Genomic DNA, 21,804 nt, shown 5'->3' with positions numbered 1-21,804 from the left:
GTGACTTCAGTATTTCTGCATTTAAATGCGCATGTGCAGACTCCAGAAGTTGCTATCCGCTTTACAGAGTAATGATGGCAAACGCTGACAGTTCCGCCGTCATTGCACCGCAAAATCCAGGCCATAATTTCCAATTTCGGAAATTGTGATCAAAATGAATAAAAAGGAACCTGTTACATCATGAGTATTGATTTATGAAATAACCTGTCACCTAAGTATCAAATGCAGAATGTTCTCTTTCAAAAGGAAAATCAACAAAAGGTGTTGGATGGGGTTCAACTTCAATTTAAGCATAAGAATAGATGGAGTTAAATTATAAAAGTTAATTATGGATTTGGGGCTGACTTAGATTTAATCTATTCAACAGGCGTTTGGTGAGTTGAATGGCATTTTCTGTACACATTGTTTTTTGTTTCTTTTTAAAATTGTATTTCAAGCTCTAAGCAAGATCCAGCTGAATTGCTATATAATTTTTTAAAAAACTTCCAACAACATCAAGCTAGCTTGGAGTTGTGCCACTGACCCGGAGAGGGAAACTGGATCACCTGCTTCCATCTAGTTATGGTGATAGATGGACTTCTGGCAATATCCCTTATGATAGCTGTGGTTTGGATGAAATAACATCTATGAAAATCTGGTGGACCTGCCTAGATAATTATTATAGATAACTCCATCTGATTTGTTTTCTCTCCCCAGCAGGAAGACATTGCAACCTCTGTGCAACATCTGGCCCCTTACCCACCTCCACCTTCAGTTTGTACTTATTAATCTGTGTTATAATGTATTTTTGCAGGGACCAGATGTCATTCCTGATGTGGTCAAAAGCAGGATCACTACTTGCTATTGGAACAACCAAAGGAAATTTGCTTGTCTATAACTTACAGACCTCCCGCAAGGTTCCAGTCCTTGGTGAGTGAAATGTGACCTAACTTGGTACATCTCTTTTTGGATGCTTTGTCTTTTTAAAACTTGAAAAGTGACTCGCCAGTTGATCTGGCTAACAAAGGAAACAAAGGATTTAGTTTTTCCTTTGAATATTTTATATTCCCTGACTTGTGTAAAATCAAAATTTTGGAATAACTTTTTACATTTGCACCCTTTAACCTAGAATTTCCACTTTCGTGTAATTGGGAAACACCTCTGGTGGGTGAAGAATCTGTTTGCCACAGAAATGTGCACTTATCCTCAGCCAATGTTCTCAGTTGAAGGCTGTTTAAATTTGAGATGTGCAAACTGGCCTCCACCAGGGAATCCTGCTGGTTTAGGGATGGACTTTTGTTGCAGCAGAACACCGAGGCCTTGTAATTTTCCAGTTGTTATGAATGGAAAAATATGGAATCTTGTGCCAAAGTTTCCAATTTGCACTTTTGACATACGAAGCTACAGATCAGGAATACTAGTTTGTAAAATTAGACCTAAACTCTATTTTCATCTTAATTTTCTTTCCAAGCCTCCATCAGTCCCTTTCGACAAACAGTTGTTAGATGTATGATCCGATCAGGGATGATTCTGGTGCTGGATTTAGTTTTTCCTTCGTTATTTTTTGTAAAAGTATAAATTTAGGGAAGTACATTGGTGCATTATTTTGAAGTAGCAATGTTGGGGAGATGACTGACCTCCATTCGCACTTCCTAACACTAACCAATCTGAAATTGGCATGGGGAATTAAATTTGTGTCCATGATACTTGCACGGTGGCACCCGAAGTATAAATATTTTTTATATGTTTGATTCATTGTATAAATAGAATAATGTCTGATATATAGTGGATGTACAATGGAAGTTGTTTACTGAAAAATAAACAAGAGCGATGACCCTGAAGGATAAGTGACTTGTGAAGGCTCAATTTGCTCATAGTTTATTTTCCACAACCTACTATGTACATTTTCTTTTTCTGATCAGCTTATTTTATGATGGTGTTTTAAAAAAAAATCAAGATTAGGACAGCATAATGGTGGATGCCTCCAATGTAGCTTTATGGCTTTGCATGCCTGAAGAGGTTATTTAAAGCTACAATAGATTCCAACTGCTCCATATTGGTACCGGTAGATTGTAGTAGATCCCTAATTTAGCTAAGACACCATTCTTTGAGACTGACAAAGAGGTGACAAAGAGCACTTTGATCTTGCCTTTCTTCAATTATAACAAGCTTCATCTGCATTGGGACTTTGTTATAATTGAAGAAAGGCAAGATCAGGGTGCAAGATGTGTGCCCAAACAGTTCTCCATCATAGTTTGGTACACCTGGTCAGGCAACAGAATGGTTTTGCCCATTTATAAGAGGTTGACTTGTAGCAAAAGTGGGAAGGGGAAATGATGTAGGGATGGGTAGTTCTGGTTTACACCAATCTGTTGCTAAACACCGTAAAGAGGTGTCAGCCCATAGCAGGCATGTGGCTTTGCCAGAGCTCTTCTCACAAGGACCTGGATTACGATGATGGTGACTAGTAGGTCTGGAATTTGGCATTGAACTTGGATGTCAGGAACGTGAAGATGGCTGTCACTTCACAAGCAGTTCTGTATAGATCCTTTCCACAATATAGCTGATGAGGTAACTCTGAGGCTTATGATGAGACCATGCTTACACTTATCCAGGATTTGGTGTCTATTAAGATTGAATTACTACAGCAAGACAAACAGTTGGTCCTAAAGCTGTGCACTCTTAATTGTGGAACAACTGATCGATGAGTATGATGCTGTATTCAAGTACATCATCATCATAGGCAGTCCCTCAGAATCGAGGAAGACTTGCTTTCACTTCTAAAGTGAGTTCTTTGGTGGCTGAACAGTCCAATACGAGAGCCACAGACCCTGTCACAGGTGGGACAGATATTCGTTGGGGGAAGGGGAGGGTGGCACTGATTTACCACACGCTCCTTCCGCTGCCTGTGCCTGACCTCTTCACGCTCGCACCGTTGAGATTCGAAGAGCTCAACGTGCTCCTGGATGCACTTTCTCCACCTAGGGCGGTCTTCGGCCAGGGTCTCCCAGGTGTCGGTGGTGATGTCGCACTTCACCAGGGAGGCTTTGAGGGTGTCCTTGTAACGTTTCCACTGCCCACCTTTGGCTCATTTGCCATGAAGGAACTCCGCATATAGCAGTTGCTTAGGGAGTCTCGTGTCTGGCATGCAAACTAAGTGGCCTGCCCAGCGAAGCTGATCTAGTGTGGTTAGTGCTTCAATGCTGGCGATGTTAGCCTGGGCAAGGACACTGATATTGGTGCGTCTGTCCTTGCAGGGGATTTGCAGGATCTTGCGGAGACATCGTTGGTGATATATCTCCAGCGACTTGATGTGTCTTCTGTAAGTCGTCCATGCCTCTGATCCATACAGGAGGGCGGGAATTACTGTAGCCCTGTCGACCATGAGCTTGGTGATAGGTTTGAGGACTTGGTCTTCGAACACTCTTTTCCTCAGGCAGCCGAGTGCTCAACTGGCGCACTGGAGACGATGTTGAATCTCCGCATCAATGTCTGCCTTTGTTGATGAAAGGCTCCCGAGGTATGGGAAATGGTCGACGTAGTCGAGAGCCGCGCCGTGAATCTTGATGACTGGGGGGGCAGTGCTGTGCAGCGAGGACAGGCTGGTGGAGCACCTTTGTCTTACGGATGTTAAGCGTAAGGCCCATGCTTTCATATGCCTCGGTGACTACATTGACTATATCCTGGAGTTCAGTCTCCGAATGTACACAGACGCAGGCGTCGTTTATGTACTGCAGTTCAACGACAGAGGTTTGGGAGATCTCAGAGATGCAGTGATTGTGTCCATTTTTAAAAAGGGGAATAAATCTAACTGTGGCAACTACAGGGGAATATCCCTGCTATCAACCACTGGGAAGGTTATCGCTAGAGTCCTCCTCAACTGTCTTCTCCCTGTGGCCCAGGAGCTCCTCCCAGAGTCACAGTGCGGATTTTGCCCCCTACGGGGAGCAACGGACGTGATCTTTGCAGCACGACAACTGCAGGAAAAATGCAGGGAGCAGCGCCAGCCCTTATACATGGCCTTTTTCGATCTTACAAAGGCCTTTGACACTGTCGACCATGAGGGCTTATGGAGCGTCCTCCTCCGTTTTGGGTGCCCCAAAGTTTGTCAACATCCTTCGCATGCTCCACGACGACATGCAAGCTGTGACCCTTACCAGCGGATCCGTTACAGACCCATTCCACATCCGAACCGGGGTCAAACAGGGCTGCGTCATCGCTCAACCCTCTTCTCAATCTTCATCATTGCCATGCTCCACCTCACTGTCAACAAGCCGGAGTGGAACTAAACTACAGAACCACTGGGAAGCTGTTTATTCAAGTACATGGTGCCAATGAAATTGCATATTTTATCATGAGTTTTGCTGCTTACCATGCCTTTTGTGGGGTGTTTCTGGCATCTAGTGAGGGCTCAAACCTGTGCACGAAAAGGTCAGGATGAGACTGAGCGTTGAAGCAATGAGTGCTCTCTATATTGAGTGCATCTGTTTGAATTTTGCAGGCCCAGTAGCTTGGGAAATTAAGGTTACAGTGCTGTTCCTTCATTAATGGAGCGGTTTCCTTTGTTCCTTGCTTCTCAGGAACCCAGCAGCAGAAATGAGCACTCACATATCAGGTATAGAACAACCATCTCCAGATCAAAGCTCCCTCTACCCTAACCATGTATTGCACCTTAGCCCCAATCCCAGAAGAACACAACCTACTCCTATCAGTGTTAAATTTCCATTTCCTATTTGAACCATTTTTCTCCTGTCTCTATTGAAGTAGCCAGTTTATGGGCAAGTGCTCATTAGAAACTGCCAAAATTAATTTGACATGGAACCTTTACATTCAGACATTATTTCATTATTCTGGGGTGGTTTAGAATCAACGCCCCAAACATGAAATGATAGAATGGATTTTACACACTGTCACTCAGTCATTTGTCTTTCTTTCATTATAGCAGGGATTAATCATTATTTCTTCTTTCACACCAATATCTCAGGGAAGCACACCAAACGGATCACTTGTGGTTGGTGGAGTTCCCAGAACCTGCTTGCACTGGGTAGTGAAGACAAGACAATAACTGTCAGCAACCAGGAGGGAGACACCATTAGACAGGTGAGAGACAGAACATTACAGTCTGGATTTTCCAATTAGTGTCATTTTAATGCTAGTGATTTATTTGAAATGGGTTAGCGCTGGCATTAAAATAACCCAAATGAGAAACTCTAGGCCTAAAGCTCCACAGAATTTTTTGCATGAAATCTATCTGGTAGGATTTGTAAGGGAGTTGCAAAGTAGTAATTAATTCGAGGAATGTATATGGTATGAATTACTTGTGCAATGTGATTAGAATGTTGAAACAAGTTTTAAGAACATAAGAAATAGGAACAGGAGTAGGCCATATGGCCCCTCGAGTCTGCTCCACCATTCACTAAGATCATGGCTGATCTGATCATGGACTCAGCTCCACTTCCCTGCCCGCTCCCCATAACCCCTTATCCCTTTATCGATTTCTGTCTTAAATTTATTTAATGTCACAGCTTCCACAGTTCTCTGAGGCAGCGAATTCCACAGATTCATAATCCTCTGAGAGAAGAAATTTCTCCTCATCTCTGTTTTAAATGGGTGCCCTCTTATTCTAAGATCGTGCCCTCTAGTCCGAGTCTCCCCCATCAGTGGAAACATCCTCTCTGCATCCATCTTGTCAAGCTCCCTCATAATCTTATACATCTCGATAAGATCACCTCTCATTCTTCTGAATTCCAATGAATAGAGGCCCAACCGACTCAACCTTTCCTCATAAGTCAACCACCTCATCCCCGGAATCAACCTAGTGAACCTTCTCTGAACTGTCTCCAAAGCAAGTATATCCTTTCGTAACTATGGAAACCAAAACTGCACAATACTTTATATAACTGTAGTAAGACTTCCCTGCTTTTATACTCCATCCCCTTTGCAATAAAGGCCAAGATACCATTGGCCTTCCTGATCATTTGTATTATGTCTGTAAGCACTCTAGTAATGACTCTACGAGGTAAGGTATTGCACTTGAACTGTGGTGACCTTAGTCCATTTATTGCAGCACCTGAATGAGGGTACAGTATGGTGAGCTCCCTTTTATACTTGGTTACCTGTAGTGTACAGGTGACCCCCTCGGTCTCCACCAGTTGCACCCTCTGGTGGTACAGGCATAATGTATACAGTGGTCTTATGTAACTGTACATTGAGTTTACAGGGTATATACTTACATTATGCATACACAACATTACTCCTCCCTAAGTCTTGTGGCACTGGCCTTTGTATTGTATGCTCTGGCCCTAGACTTGAGTGCCCAAAGCCCTTGCACCTTGTCTGTGCTTTGGCTTGGCTCTCTCCCTGTAGACCCCCAAGTCCTTATTGCCACAACATTGGGAAATGGTCAGCATTGGACGGTTGGAGGTTGCAGTGGGGGTTGAGTGGGTTCTGGGTGTGATCCATGTGTGTCCATGGCTACATATATCTATTTCCCCCCCCCCCCCTCCCCATACATAGACCATGTGTGTGGCTCAACACCTGCATGTACAGAAAGAAAAAAAAAAATAGGATTAGTTACATCACTGTTTGGGTTCTGCAGTAATGGAACAAGTAGATTTTACAGGTAAGGTACATATGTGGTATCACAGTCTTACCCCTGGGGTGTAGATGCAGGAGGGTGAGGACGCTAGTTCCAGAGTAACCGGATTGTGTCCAGGTTGTCTGATGTGGCGCTGCGCCCCCTGCCAGCTGGGTGGGCTCGGATTGCTCACCTGACTGAGTCTCAGGGCCTTTGCGGTTGCCTAGTGGTGGGCAGAGCCACAGGACTGTGTGGCCTCCCTGTCCTCCTTTGAGGGCTGCAGTGTCTCCCTGCTGCCCATCAGCGGTGGTGGGAGCCTGGTCATCCCAGGTCCTGGCGGGAAGGCTGAAGGGTGCTAGCCTCCTGCTAACGGTACTGGCCCTGGTGGCCAGAGAGGTAGAGCCGATCGGGGCAGGGTACCAGTAGTGGTGCCTTTGCCTCCGCTGATCGCTGGCCTTGCAGCTGGTTTGCTCCCTCTGTGTGTGGCCATGCTCCCTGGGGCATCACATTGGTCCCGGAGGCGCAGGCTACATGATCGGGTAGCCTGCTGGACCTGGGTGCTTCCGACGGGAGGTTGCCCTTGGTTTTGTCGGGGTACATGTAGAACCAGGCATCGCACATCATTTCTTCATTTACTGTATAACACATTGGCTCCGACCGCAATCACCCAACTCGACATTATTAGTTGCCTTTACATATTCGCATTTGTGAATTCCATATTTTCCATGTATACTACCGGCATCGCTGTACAAAGTTACATTTAGATACTTGCATTTGTCAATTACATCTTTTACATGTGTATTACCGGCATCACTGTACAAAGAGTGGAACTATCCCTTTAATTGTGATGGGTTGCCGGTCTCCTTTAAGAGGGCCTTGCAATCTTTACCGCAATCCGGTTCGCTGCTCAGCATCACGTGTTGCTCCATCAACGCTGCCCCTCGTGGTCTGGCCACCGCCATCTTTACTTCAGGCGCTTCACCTTGTGGTGCGGGCGCCATCTTCTTTCTCTCCACGAGGTAGGCTGCGATGATCCTTTTCTCCCCAGGTTCTGCCATGGAAACAGGGAAGTTACCTTTTGCACCGACCTTCCTCCGGAGTCCTGCCACTGGAGCCTGGAAGGTGAGGTCGGGTCGTTTGGGCTGGATCATCTCGCCGTTGGGTTGAGCGGTTTGAGTCGTCACCACGCAGTCGAGTTGGACGGTTGGATTTTCAGGTGTTGTGCTGAATCCAAATTTGGGGCCGCATAGAACATCGATCGCTGGACCCTGGAGGTTTTCCCGGCTCCAACAGATTTGGATTTGTTTCATCCATCTTCTTTCTAGCACGTTGGACCATCACCAGCAACGATCCACAAAGGTAACTTGTGCATCGCGCCGCCATGGGACACCTGGACTTCTACGCTGCCAACTACTGGGATGGTGTTGTTTGTGTAGGTGAGCAGCTTCACTTGTATTGGGGTCATTTTAGGTCGTTTGATCGGATTGTCCCAGAGTTTCTCAAAAGCTGGCTGATTCATCAGCGATTGGATCACCCCTGTGTCGACCTCCATTGAATCTGGAACACTGTTGATTTCAACTTGCATTTTCAACGGAGAACTCTCGGTGGAGCAGGTAAACACACCATACACCTCTTCATGGAGCTGAGCTGCCTCATGGACTCTCTCTTCCTCTTCATCAGTGCTGGAGCCCGGATGATCAGCCAACTCTTAAGCGACTCGGTGAGTAAAATTTCTCTTGCACATTCGCTGGAGGTGGCATTTCGCGTTATAGCCTTTGCAAGTATAGTCCTTGTAGCGGCACTGGTGGGCCTTGTGATTCCCTCCACAGCACCAGCATGGGGCTGGCCGGTTGGGACTCTGGGTAGCAGGCTTGCCTCTAAAAGGTGCCAGTCGGTTTACAGTACTTGCCGGGTTAGAGTCCTGGGAGTGAGTCATCATCCGCTTGGAATTACAGGCCGAGGCCATGAACGCCTGGCTGATGTTAATTGCCTTCTGCAGGGTGACCGTGTTGTCCGCAGAAAGTAGCTTGTGAAGGAGGCCCTCGTGGCCGATTCCAATGAACGAAGATGTCCCTCAGTACTTCGGTGACGTGGTCGCCAAAATCACACGGTGTAGCCAACCGTCTGAGGTCGGCAGCATATTTTGCGATTTCATGGCCTTCGAGTCGCTGGTGTGTGAAGAACCGGTATCTGGCTGTGAGGATGCTCTCTTTAGGTTTGAGCTGTTCCTGTATCAGCGTTACGAGCTCCGCATACGTTTTGGTTGTTGTCTTCTCTGGGGCTAGTAAGTCCCTGACGAGGCCATAGACGGTGGGTTCACAACTGCTAAGCAGGATAGCTCTGCGCTTATCAGCCAGCAAGGTCTGTGTCTCCCGCCAGGTCGTTCGCAATGAAGAAGTGTTCAAGCCTTTCCACAAAGGCATCCCAATCATCCCCATCGGCGAATTATTGAAAGTTGCCAAGGTTAGCCATTTTTCGCGTGGAAATTTGTAATCTCGTCGCCAGTTATTGTGTCTGTAAGGACTCTAGTAATGACTCCACGAGGTAAGGTATTGCACTTGAACTGTTGTGACCTTAGTCCATTTATTGCAGCTCTTGAATGAGGGTACAGTATGGCGAGCTCCCTTTTATACTTGGTTACCTGCAGTGTACAGGTGACCCCTAGGTCTCCACCAGTTGCACCCTCTGGTGGTACAGGCATAGTGTATACAGTGTGAAGATACATTCAGTGGTCTTATGTAACTGTACTTTGAGCGTACAGGGTATATACACAACAATTTGCTGTACCTGCATGCTATCCTTTTGTGTTTCATGCACAAGTACCCCCAGGACCGGCTGTACTGCGGCACTTTACAATCTTTTTCCATTTAAATAATAACTTGCTCTTTGATTTTTTTCTGCCAAAGTGTATGACCTCACACTTTCCAACATTATATTCCATCTGCCAAATTTTTGCCCACTCACTTAGCCTGTCTCTGTCCTTTTGCAGATTTTTTGTGTCCTCCTCACTTATTGCTTTTCTTCCCATCTTTGTATCGTCAGCAAACTTGGCTACGTTACACTCAGTCCCTTCTTCCAAGTCGTTTGAACTTGAAGTGATCCAAATTGGACATGTGTGGAATAGAATCATAGAAATTTACAGCACGGAAGGAGGCCATTTCAGCCCATCGTCTCTGCGCCGGCCGACCAAGAGCTATCCAGCCTAATCCCACTTTCCAGTTCTTTGTCCATAGCCCTGTAGGTTACGGCACATTAAGTGCACATCCAAGTATGTTTTAAATGTGGTGAGAGTTTCTGCCTCTACCACCCTTTCAGGCAGTGAGTTCCAGACCCCCACTACCCTCTGGGTGAAGACATTTCCCCTCATATCTCTTCTAAACCTCCTCCCAATTACTTTAAATCTATGTCCACTGGTTGTTGACCCCTCTACCAAGGGAAATGGGTCCTTCCTATCCATTCTATCCAGGCAGTTCATAATTTTATACACCTCAATCAGGTCTCCCCTCAGCTTCCTCTGTTCCAAAGAAAACAGAGCCAGCAACTCCAATTATTCCTCATAGCCAAAATTCTCCAGTCCATGCAACATTCTTGTAAATCTCCTCTGCTCCCTTTCCAGTGCAATCACATCTTTCCTGTAATGTGGTGACCAGAACTGCACACAGCTGCGGTCTAACCAGTGTTTTATACAGTTCAAGCATAACCTCCTTGCTCTTGTATTCCATGCCTCGACTAATAAAGGCAAGTATTCCATATGCCTACTTAACCACCTTATCTACCTGACCTTTAGGGATCTGCGGACCTGCACTCCAAGGTCCCTTTGATCCTTTAAATGATACCACACTAGAAAGTATAATGTGTATTCCCTTGCCTTGTTAGACCTCCCCAAATGCTTTACTTCACACTTATCCGGATTGAATTCCATTTACCATTGTTCCGCCCACCTGACCAGTACATTGATATCTTCCTGCAATCTGCAGCTTTCTTCTTCATTATCAATCACACAGCCTATTTTAATGTCATCTGCAAACTTCTTAATCATACATCCAACATTCAAGTCCAAGTCATTGATATATACCACAAAAAGCAAGGGACCCAGCACTGAGCTCTGCGGAACCCCAGTGGATACAGCCTTCCAGTCACAAAAACACTCATCAACCATTACCCTTTGCTTCCTGCCTCTGAGCCAATTTGGATCCAACTTGCCACTTTGTCTTGGATCCCATGTGCTTTTACTTTCATGACCAATCTGCCATGTGGGACCTTATCAAAAACTTTGCTAAAATCCATGCACACTGCATTATACGGACTGCCCTCATCGACCCTCTTGGTTACCTCCTCGCAAAATTCAATCAAGTTTGTCAGACACAACCTTCCTTTAACAAATCCATGCTAACTGTCCTTCATTAATCCCTGTCTTTCCAAATTTTGATTTATCCTGTCACTCAGGATTTTTTCCAGTAATTTTCCCACCACCGAGGTTAGGCTGACTGGCCTGTAATTACTCGGTCTATCCCTTTCTAAACAAAGGTACAACATTAGCAGTCCTCCAGTCCTCTAGCACCACACCTGTTGCCAGGGAGGACTGGAAAATGATAGTCAGAGCCTCTGTTATATCCTCTTTTGCTTCTCTTAACAGATTAATTTGATGAAAATCCAGTTCAAGTCAATTTATTGTTTTCCATGTACCAGATTCTTTTACAAGTGGTGATGACTATTCACAGAGCGACAAAACATCCCTTTATCTGTGCCACAACAATTTTCCCAACCCTCGGGTAAACATCTGCCACTTGTGACTGGATTTTTAGTTTTTAAATTATTACCTTATATTCATTTTAGTGGTCACTATCTAATTGCTTACATAATTCATGATGTATGTATTCAATCAACTGTTTGTCAAGGATGTCAAAGTCTTTGAGAGGGTGAAGATTTGCTGGAATGGTACCAGGGATGAGGATCTTCAATTATGTGGAGAGACTAAAGAAGCTGAGATTGTTCTTTTTAGAGCAAAGAGTGTTAAGGGGAGATTAAATAGAGGTGTTCAAAATTATTAAGGGTTTTGATAGAATAGATAGGAAAAAACTGTTTTCCACTGGCAGGCGGCTTGATAAGCAGAGGATACAGATTTAAGATAATTTATAGAAGAACCGAGGGAAGATAAGAATTTTTAAATTTAACTATTTATTCGTAACTTACAGAAAGGAATTGGATGTATACTTGAAAAGGAAAATATTGCAGGCTATGGGGAAAGAGCAGAGGAATGGGACTAATTGGAAATTGGATAGCTCTTTAAAAGAGTTGGCACAGGTATGATGGGCCAAATGACCTCCTGTGCTGTAAGATTTTATGCTTTTCTATACATTTCAATAATAGCCTATTGTGAAGAGGGGATGTTTTGCTCTGTGTAATATAGTTTGGGGAATGTGTGTGTGAGCCACTACCTAAGCTACTTTGGAACAGAGTAGTAAAATTAACAAGGTAATGGATCCTTCTATCGTGGCGATCATAATCTGACACAAGGACCACCATAGTTCATCCCTTACCCTGCCTACATAACATAAGTGAACACGCTTGAATATGAACTTAATGTTCTGCTATGGATTACTTCAGATTAAATCCAGTTTTTGATTGTTTAATGTTGGTCTAGACTTACACCATTGTCCTAAGCCTCAATCATTTCTGTTTCAACAGACCACAGTGAGAGCAGAGCCAAGTGACATTCAGTTCTCAGTGATGAAGACAGATGAACGGGCATCAGTGGGAGAAAGCACAGTGAGTTCCCAGTAAAATCTGATTATGTACATTCATAAAATACATTGGAAGTATTTATTAAGCAGATTGACTACCCAGAAAACAGTCAACAAGGCAATTCTTTGTTGTAGAGTTGTGCCCTTTGGAAGGTGCATTGAGACTGCCCAGACTTATTTCACTTAGAGGGGCTGACATTTCCCAAGCCCTCTTCCACCACTGGAAATGTGGTAGGGTGAGAATTCTGGCCTCCAATGTGGTCTGGCATTGATGCCATCCCAACTGCTGGGAATGGGGTCATTAGTATAAAGAGGGTAGGTTCTTGTGCCATTTGCAGCACTTTCTGGGCATCTTTCCCATGTAACGACAAGAAAATCAGAGTGGCACTTTGACAGTCCATCTAGGAGTGGGCCATTGGCCCCAACGACAGGAAAATACTTGGAAGAGACTGATTTTAAACTTAAATCTTTACTAGCAGCAATCAATTGCTATAGGATCAATTGCTAGTTGGAAAATGATTTAGTGTGCGCAACTTCCACCGAAGACTTTCAAATATAGCTTCTCCATGCAAGCGTACTTTCCCCTGGCCACGGGAAAAGTGGAACTGGTGGAATTTCTGGTAGGGGATGTCATCTCAGTAGTCCCACCTCTCATTCTGCCCTCCCAACCCAGGAATTTTGGGATCCATGATCTTTAAAGGGTTCTGGTTCTTATAAAACTTAGAGCTTTGGAGCTCTACTTATGTACATGGGTCTCTGAGTTATTCACTATTTATTTGTGACATTATGACATGCAATGGCAAAAAACATACTCACCAGACCAGGTGATTTAAATTCTATCAAATTACAGATGTTGCCCTCCCCAGTTATCATGCGAGCAACAAGATGTGTCTCGTAGAATCATAGAATGATTACAGCACAGAAGAAGTTAATTTGGCCCATCGAGCCCATGCAAGACCACTTCAGCTAGTTCCTTTCCCCATAGCCCTGCAATTTTTTTTTCTTCAGGTACTTAGCCAACTCTCTTTTGAAAGTCCGCCTCCGCCACCCTTTCAGGCAGTGCATTACAGATCCTAACTATTCGCTGCGTAGAAAAGTTTTTTCTTATGTCGCCTTTGGTTCTTTTGCCAATCATCTTAAATCTGTGTCCTCAGGTTCTTGACCCTTCTGCCAATGGGAAAAGTTTCTCTCTATCTACTCTGTCCAGACCCCTCATGATTTTGAACCTGTATTAAATCTCTCAATCTTCTCTGCTCTAAGGAGAACAACCCCAGCTTCTCCAGTCTATCCACATAACTGAAGTCCCTCATCCCTGGAATCATTCTCGTAAATCTTTTCTGTACCCTCTCTAAAGTCTTCACATTCTTCCTAAAGTGCAGAGCCCTGAATTAGGACACAATACTTCATTTGAGGCCAAACCAGTGATTTATAAAGGTTCATCATAATTTCCACGCTTTTGTACTCTATGGGCCGGATTTTTGGTTTAGGTCATTTCGGGGCGGTAATGGCGACGGGGCGGTAAAGTTTGCGCCGGGAAATTATTTGCTTCATCAGCTGGGCCCTGAGTTTGGAGCGGAGCGCTAAGGGAGGCGTTGCACAACTCTTTTAGGGCGCTAGGCCGACTCAGCAAGCGAAAATATCAAGCTAAACAGCCGGCTTCAGAACTCCTTAAGAGAGGTCTGAGGGGCGAAAAAACCTGAAAAAAAGCCACCAAAATATTCCCAAAATATTCCCAATACTAACGCTACCACAACATAAATTGCAAAAAAATAAGAAAAAAAATCACACTTGCCTGAGGTTGACATTATTTACCTCACTGCGGCCACTACAGCTTGTAATGCCTGCTTCCACAGGCATTCCCACCAGGGTGCTCTACAGAGCGCTACGGGTCAGGTGGCAGCCAAAAATCGAGCCGATGTCGCAACCAGGGGCGTTGCATACCGGCTCGCCACTTCTGGGCGGTAATGCTCCACGCCCCCTCCAAACCAGCACCGAATTTCCTGGCGGGGCACTGGAAGCTGGTCGCCTGCCCAAAAATGCTTACTGCCACTATTGCCGCCCCTCCGGGGTGCTAACCGACAGCAAAAGACCAAAAATCCAGCCTTGTATCTCAATTCATGTAGCCCAGGATCCCGTAAGATTTTTTAACAGCTTTCTCAGCCTGCCCTTCCACCTTCCAATGATTTGTGCACATATACCCCCAAGTCTCTCTGTTCATGCACCCCTTTTAGGATTGTACCCTTTAACTTATATTTCCTCTCATCATTCTTCCTACCAAAATGTATCACTTCACACTTTTCTGCGTTAAATTTCATCTGTCACGTGTCCGCCCATTCCAACAACCTGTCTATGTCTTCTTGAAGTCGATCACTATCCTCCTCAGTGTTCACTATATTTCTAATTTTCGTATCATCTGCAAATTTTTTGCCTTGTACACTCACATCCAAGTCATTAATATATATATCAAGAAAAGCAATAGTCCTAGAACCGAGCCCTAGGGAACACCACTCTATACCTTCCTCCAGTCTGAAAAACAACCGTTCAGCACTACTCTCTGTTTCCTGTCACTTAGCCAATTTTGCATGCATTTTTGTCTCGAGGCTTGTTGTCACCTTACTGCAACCTACCCATTTTTCTGAGAGTTAAAATGCATATAAAATATGCATAAAATGGAGAAGATACAAGAGGATAGACTACAAGTGCAGGTATTCTGTATGTTGCCAGTTCCCCAAAGTCCTGGCCTATGCCACGCTGGGTCAAAGTTCTTTATAAGACCTGCAAATGCCTTCTATTTAAATGAGTAACTTGATCAGGATTGTAAATGCTCTGATTTGCTAATAATCAAAACAATTTTTCCCCTATTCTGCTCGCCAGTGTTTTGTCCTTTTCTTCTAAAGATTGTTAACTCCTGGCTGGGCTCTTCACATGCTTGCTCAAGTAATAACATTTCATGCATGACTTTTAACTGAGAATATTGACGAGCTGCCCAAAGCACCACAGCCAACTGGCATCACATGCATGCTTCCAGCAGGAGTCACTGATCAGCAGTCAGGAGTAGAAACCTCAGCCAATTTTCCTCCCCACCTCTCTTATGTGAATGCTCTCAGAGGGCTGAGAGCATTCACATAAGAACATTAGAAATATGAGCAGGAGAAGGCCATACGGCCCCTCGAGCCTGCTTCGCCATTTAATATGATCATGGCTGATCCGATCATGGACTCAGGTCCACTTCCCTGCCCGCTCCCCATAACCCCTTATTCCCTTATCGGTTAAGAAACTGTCTATCTCTGTCTTAAATTTATTCAATGACCGAGCTTCCACAGCTCTTTGAGGCAGCGAATTCCACAGATTTACAACCCTCTGAGAGAAGAAATTCCTCCTCATCTTAGAATAATGGGCCGCCCATTTCAAATTAAGATTATGCCCCCTAGTTCTAGTCTCCCCTATCAGTGGAAACATCCTCTCTGCATCCACCTTGTCAAACCGCCTCATAATTTTATACGTTTCGATAAGCTCACCTCTCATTCTTCTGAATTCCAATGAGTAGAGGCCCAACCTACTCAACCTTTCCTCATAAGTCAACCCCCTTATTTCTGGAATCAACCTAGTGAACCTTTTCTGAACTGCCTCCAAAGCAAGTATATCCTTTCTTAAATATGGAAACCAAAACTGTACACAGTATCTAGGTGTGGCCTCACCAATACCCTTTATAACTGTAGCGACTTTCCTGCTTATATACTCCATCCCTTTTGCAATAAAGGCCAAGTTTCCATTGGCCTTCCTGATCACTTGCTGTACCTGCATACTTATGCTTTTGTGTTTCATGCACCAGGACCCCCAGGTCCCGCTGTACTGCAGCACTTTACAATTTTTCTCCATTTAAATAATAACTTGCTCTTCGATTTTTTTTTTCCTGCCAAAGTGCTTAAACTTCACACTTTCCAACATTATACTCCATCTGCCAAATTTTTGCCTACTCACTTAGCCTGACTATGTCCTTTTGCAGGTTTTTTGTGTCCTCCTTACCCATTCTCCCATCTTTGTATCGTCAGAAAACCTGGCTACGTTACACTCGGTCCCTTCATCCAAGTCGTTAATATAGAATGTAAATAGTTGGTAAAATGTAAAACACTGATCCCTGCGGCACCCCACTAGTTACTGATTGCCAACCCAAGAATGAGCCATTTATCCCGACTGTCTGTTTTCTGTTAGTTAGCCAATCCTCTATCCATGCTAATATATTACCACCAACCCCGTGAACGTTTACCTTGTGCAGTAACCTTTTATGTGGAACCTTGTCAAATGCCTTCTGGAAGTCTAAATACACCACATCCACTGGTTCCCCTTTATCCACCCTGTTCGTTACATCCTCGAAGAACTCCAGCAAATTTGTCAAACATGACTTCCCCTTCATAAATCCATGCTGACTCTACCTGACTGAATTACGCTTTTCCAAATGTCCTGCGACTGCTTCTTTAATAATGGACTCCAACATTTTCCCAACCACAGATGTTAGGCTAACTGGTATATAGTTTTACATAAGAACATAAGAATTAGGAACAGGAGTAGGCCATCTAGCCCCTCGAGCCTGCTCCGCCATTCAACAAGATCATGGCTGATCTGGCCGTGGACTCAGCTCCACTTACCCGCCCGCTCCCCGTAACCCTTAATTCCCTTATTGGTTAAAAATCTATCCATCTGTGATTTGAATACATTCAATGAGCTAGCCTCAACTGCTTCCTTGGGCAGAGAATTCCACAGATTCACAACCCTCTGGGAGAAGAAATTCCTTCTCAACTCGGTTTTAAATTGGCTCCCCTGTATTTTGAGGCTGTGCCCCCTAGTTCTAGTCTCCACGACCAGTGGAAACAACCTTTCTGCCTCTATTTTGTCTACCCCTTTCATTATTTTAAATGTTTCTATAAGATCACCCCTCATCCTTCTGAACTCCAGCGAGTAAAGACCCAGTCTACTCAATCTATCATCATAAGGTAACCCTCTCATCTCCGGAATCAGCCTAGTGAATCATCTCTGTACCCCCTCCAAAGCTAGTATATCCTTCCTTAAGTAAGGTGACCAAAACTGCATGCAGTACTCCAGGTGCGGCCTCACCAATACCCTATACAGTTGCAGCAGGACCTCCCTGCTTTTGTACTCCATCCCTCTCGCAATGAAGGCCAACATTCCATTCGCCTTCCTGATTACCTGCTGCACCTGCAAACTAACTTTTTGGGATTCATGCACAAGGACCCCCAGGTCTCTCTGCACCGCAGCATGTTGTAATTTCTCCCCATTCAAATAATATTCCCTTTTACTGTGTTTTTTTCCCAAGGTGGATGACCTCACATTTTCCGACATTGTATTCCATCTGCCAAATCTTAGCCCATTCGCTTAACCTATCTAAATCTCTTTGCAGCCTCTCTGTGTCCTCTACACAACCCGCTATCCCACTAATCTTTGTGTCATGTGCAAATTTTGTTACACTACACTCTGTCCCCTCTTCCAGGTCATCTATGTATATTGTAAACAGTTGTGGTCCCAGCACCGATCCCTGTGGCACACCACTAACCACCGATTTCCAACCCGAAAAGGACCCATTTATCCCGACTCTCTGCTTTCTGTTTGCCAGCCAATTCTCTATCCATTTCTTCTGACTCCGCGTACCTTTATCTTCTGCAGTAACCTTTTGTGTGGCACCTTATCAAATGCCTTTTGGAAATCTAAATACACCACATCCATCGGTACACCTCTATCCACCATGCTCATTATATCCTCAAAGAATTCCAGTAAATTCGATAAACATGATTTCCCCTTCATGAATCCATGTTGCGTCTGCTTGATTGCAATATTCCTATCTAGATGTCTTGCTATTTCTTCCTTAATGATAGTTTCAAGCATTTTCCCCACTACAGATGTTAAACTAACCGGCCTATAGTTACCTGCCTTTTGTCTGCCCCCTTTTTTAAACAGAGGTGTTACATTAGCTGCTTTCCAATCCGCTGGTACCTCCCCAGAGTCCAGAGAATTTTGGTAGATTATAACGAATGCATCTGCTATAACTTCCAACATCTGTTTTAATACCCTGGGATGCATTTCATCCGGACCAGGGGACTTGTCTACCTTGAGTCCCATTAGCCTGTCCAGCACTACCCCCATAGTGATAGTGATTATCTCAAGGTCCTCCCTTCCCACATTCCCGTGACCAGCAATTTTTGGCATGGTTTTTGTGTCTTCTACTGTGAAGACTGAAGCAAAATAATTGTTCAGGTCTCAGCCATTTCCACATTTCCCTTTATTAAATCCCCCTTCTCATCATTTAAGGGACCAACATTTACTTTAGTCACTCTTTTCCGTTTTATATATCTGTAAAAGCTTTTACTATCTGTTTTTATGTTTTGCGCAAGTTTACTTTCGTAATGTATCTTTCCTTTCTTTATTGCTTTCTTAGTCATTCTTTGTTGTCGTTTAAAATGTTCCCAATCTTCTAGTTTTCTGCTTTTTGTCTGCCTCCTTTTTTAAATAGGGGCGTTACATTTGCAGTTTTCCAATCTCCTGGGACCTCCCCAGAATCCAGGGAATTTTGGTAAATTATAACCAATGCACCCACTATCCCTGCCGCTACTTCTCTTAAGACCCTGGGATGCAAGCCATCAGGTCCAGGGGATTTATCTGCCTTTAGTTCCATTATCTTACTGAGTACCACCTCCTTAGAGATTGTGATTGTGTTCCTCCCCCCCCCCCCCCCTATAGCCCCTTGACTATCCACTGTTGGGATATTTTTAGTGTCCTCTACCGTAAAGACTGATACAAAATATTTGTTCAGAGTTTCTGCCATCTCCATGTTCCCCATCACTAATTCCCCGGTCTCGTCCTCTAAGGAATCAACATTTACTTTAGCCACTCTTTTCCTTTTTACATACCTATAGAAACTCTTGCTATCTGTTTTTATATTTCATGCTGTTTACTTTCATAGTCTATCTTCCCTTTCTTAAACATAGAAACATAGAAACATAGAAAATAGGTGCAGGAGCAGGCCATTCAGCCCTTCTAGCCTGCACCGCCATTCAATGAGTTCATGGCTGAACATGAAACTTCAGTACCCCCTTCCTGCTTTCTCGCCATAACCCTTGATCCCCCGAGTAGTAAGGACTTCATCTAACTCCCTTTTGAATATATTTAGTGAATTGGCCTCAACTACTTTCTGTGGTAGAGAATTCCACAGGTTCACCACTCTCTGGGTGAAGAAGTTTCTCCTCATCTCGGTCCTAAATGGCTTACCCCTTATCCTCAGACTGTGACCCCTGGTTCTGGACTTCCCCAACATTGGGAACATTCTTTCTGCATCTAACCTGTCTAAACCCGTCAGAATTTTAAACGTTTCTATGAGGTCCCCTCTCATTCTTCTGAACTCCAGTGAATACAAGCCCAATTGATCCAATCTTTCTTGATAGGTCAGTCCCGCCATCCCGGGAATCAGTCTGGTGAACCTTCGCTGCACTCCCTCAATAGCAAGAATGTCCTTCCTCAAGTTAGGAGACCAAAACTGTACACAATACTCCAGGTGTGGCCTCACCAAGGCCCTGTACAACTGTAGCAACACCTCCCTGCCCCTGTATTCAAATCCCCTCGCTATGAAGGCCAACATGCCATTTGCTTTCTTAACCGCCTGCTGTACCTGCATGCCAACCTTCAATGACTGATGTACCATGACACCCAGGTCTCGTTGCACCTTCCCTTTTCCTAATCTGTCACCATTCAGATAATAGTCTGTCTCTCTGTTTTTACCACCAAAGTGGATAACCTCACATTTATCCACATTATACTTCATCTGCCATGCATTTGCCCACTCACCTAACCTATCCAAGTCACTCTGCAGCCTAATAGCATCCTCCTCGCAGCTCACACTGCCACCCAACTTAGTATCATCCGCAAATTTGGAGATACTGCATTTAATCCCCTCGTCTAAATCATTAATGTACAATGTAAACAGCTGGGGCCCCAGCACAGAACCTTGCGGCACTCCACTAGTCACTGCCTGCCATTCTGAAAAGTACCCGTTTACTCCTACTCTTTGCTTCCTGTCTGACAACCAGTTCTCAATCCACGTCAGCACACTACCCCCAATCCCATGTGCTTTAACTTTGCACATTAATCTCTTGTGTGGGACCTTGTCGAAAGCCTTCTGAAAGTCCAAATATACCACATCAACTGGTTCTCCTTTGTCCACTTTACTGGAAACATCCTCAAAAAATTCCAGAAGATTTGTCAAGCATGATTTCCCTTTCACAAATCCATGCTGACTTCGACCTATCATGTCACCATTTTCCAGATGCACTGCTATGACATCCTTAATAATTGATTCCATCATTTTACCCACTACTGAGGTCAGGCTGACCGGTCTATAATTCCCTGTTTTCTCTCTCCCTCCTTTTTTAAAAAGTGGGGTTACATTGGCTACCCTCCACTCCATAGGAACTGATCCAGAGTCAATGGAATGTTGGAAAATGACTGTCAATGCATCCGCTATTTCCAAGGCCACCTCCTTAAGTACTCTAGGATGCAGGCCATCAGGCCCTGGGGATTTATCTGCCTTCAATCCCATCAATTTCCCCAACACAATTTCCCGACTAATAAAGATTTCCCTCAGTTCCTCTTCCTTACTAGACCCTCTGACCCCTTTTATATCCGGAAGGTTGTTTGTATCCTCCTTAGTGAATACCGAACCAAAGTACTTGTTCAATTGATCCGCCATTTCTTTGTTCCCCGTTATGACTTCCCCTGATTCTGACTGCAGGGGACCTATGTTTGTCTTCACCAACCTTTTTCTCTTTACATACCTATAGAAACTTTTGCAATCCGCCTTAATGTTCCCTGCAAGCTTCTTCTCGTACTCCATTTTCCCTGTCCTAATCAAACCCTTTGTCCTCCTCTGCTGAGTTCTAAATTTCTCCCAGTCCCCAGGTTCGCTGCTATTTCTGGCCAATTTGTATGCCACTTCCTTGGCTTTAATACTATCCCTGATTTCCCTAGATAGCCACGGTTGAGCCACCTTCCCCTTTTTATTTTTACGCCAGACAGGAATGTACAATTGTTGTACTTCATCCATGCGGTCTCTAAATGTCTGCCATTGCCCATCCACAGTCAACCCCCTAAGTATCATTCGCCAATCTATCCTAGCCAATTCTCGCCTCATACCTTCAAAGTTACCCTTCTTTAAGTTCTGGACCATGGTCTCTGAATTTACTGTTTCATTCTCCATCCTAATGCAGAATTCCACCATATTATGGTCACTCTTCCCCAAGGGGCCTCGCACAATGAGATTGCTAATTAATCCTCTCTCATTACACAACACCCAGTCTAAGATGGCCTCCCCCCTAGTTGGTTCCTCAACATATTGGTCTAGAAAACCATCCCTTATGCACTCCAGGAAATCCTCCTCCACCGTATTGCTTCCAGTTTGGCTTTTTAGTCATTCTTTGCTGGTTTTTAAAAGCTTCCCAATCT

At 44.4% G+C, this 21,804-nt stretch overlaps 1 protein-coding gene across 3 annotated transcripts in view; it reads left to right on the top strand.

The window, feature by feature from the left end:
* The first annotated feature begins 797 nt into the window (after window positions 1-797).
* The window catches only part of wdr19 (WD repeat domain 19), a 207,555-nt gene continuing 186,548 nt past the window's right edge, over window positions 798-21,804 (top strand). For 2 of the 3 annotated variants that reach the window (XM_070870424.1, XM_070870419.1), the window contains exons 1-3: window positions 798-909; window positions 4,964-5,079; window positions 12,245-12,325. In XM_070870424.1, coding sequence (XP_070726525.1) covers window positions 801-909; window positions 4,964-5,079; window positions 12,245-12,325 — 306 coding nt within the window. In that variant the 5' untranslated portion in view covers window positions 798-800. Of the gene's footprint in view, window positions 910-4,963; window positions 5,080-12,244; window positions 12,326-21,804 lie in introns of those variants that run through there. The other variant, XM_070870426.1, reaches the window with a different exon arrangement.

The sequence above is a fragment of the Pristiophorus japonicus genome, chromosome 2 (genome assembly GCF_044704955.1).
Source record: "Pristiophorus japonicus isolate sPriJap1 chromosome 2, sPriJap1.hap1, whole genome shotgun sequence".
NCBI lineage: Eukaryota > Metazoa > Chordata > Chondrichthyes > Pristiophoridae > Pristiophorus > Pristiophorus japonicus.
The sequence above is the reverse complement of the archived record's forward strand: the minus strand, read 5'-3'. Positions and strand labels throughout refer to the sequence as shown.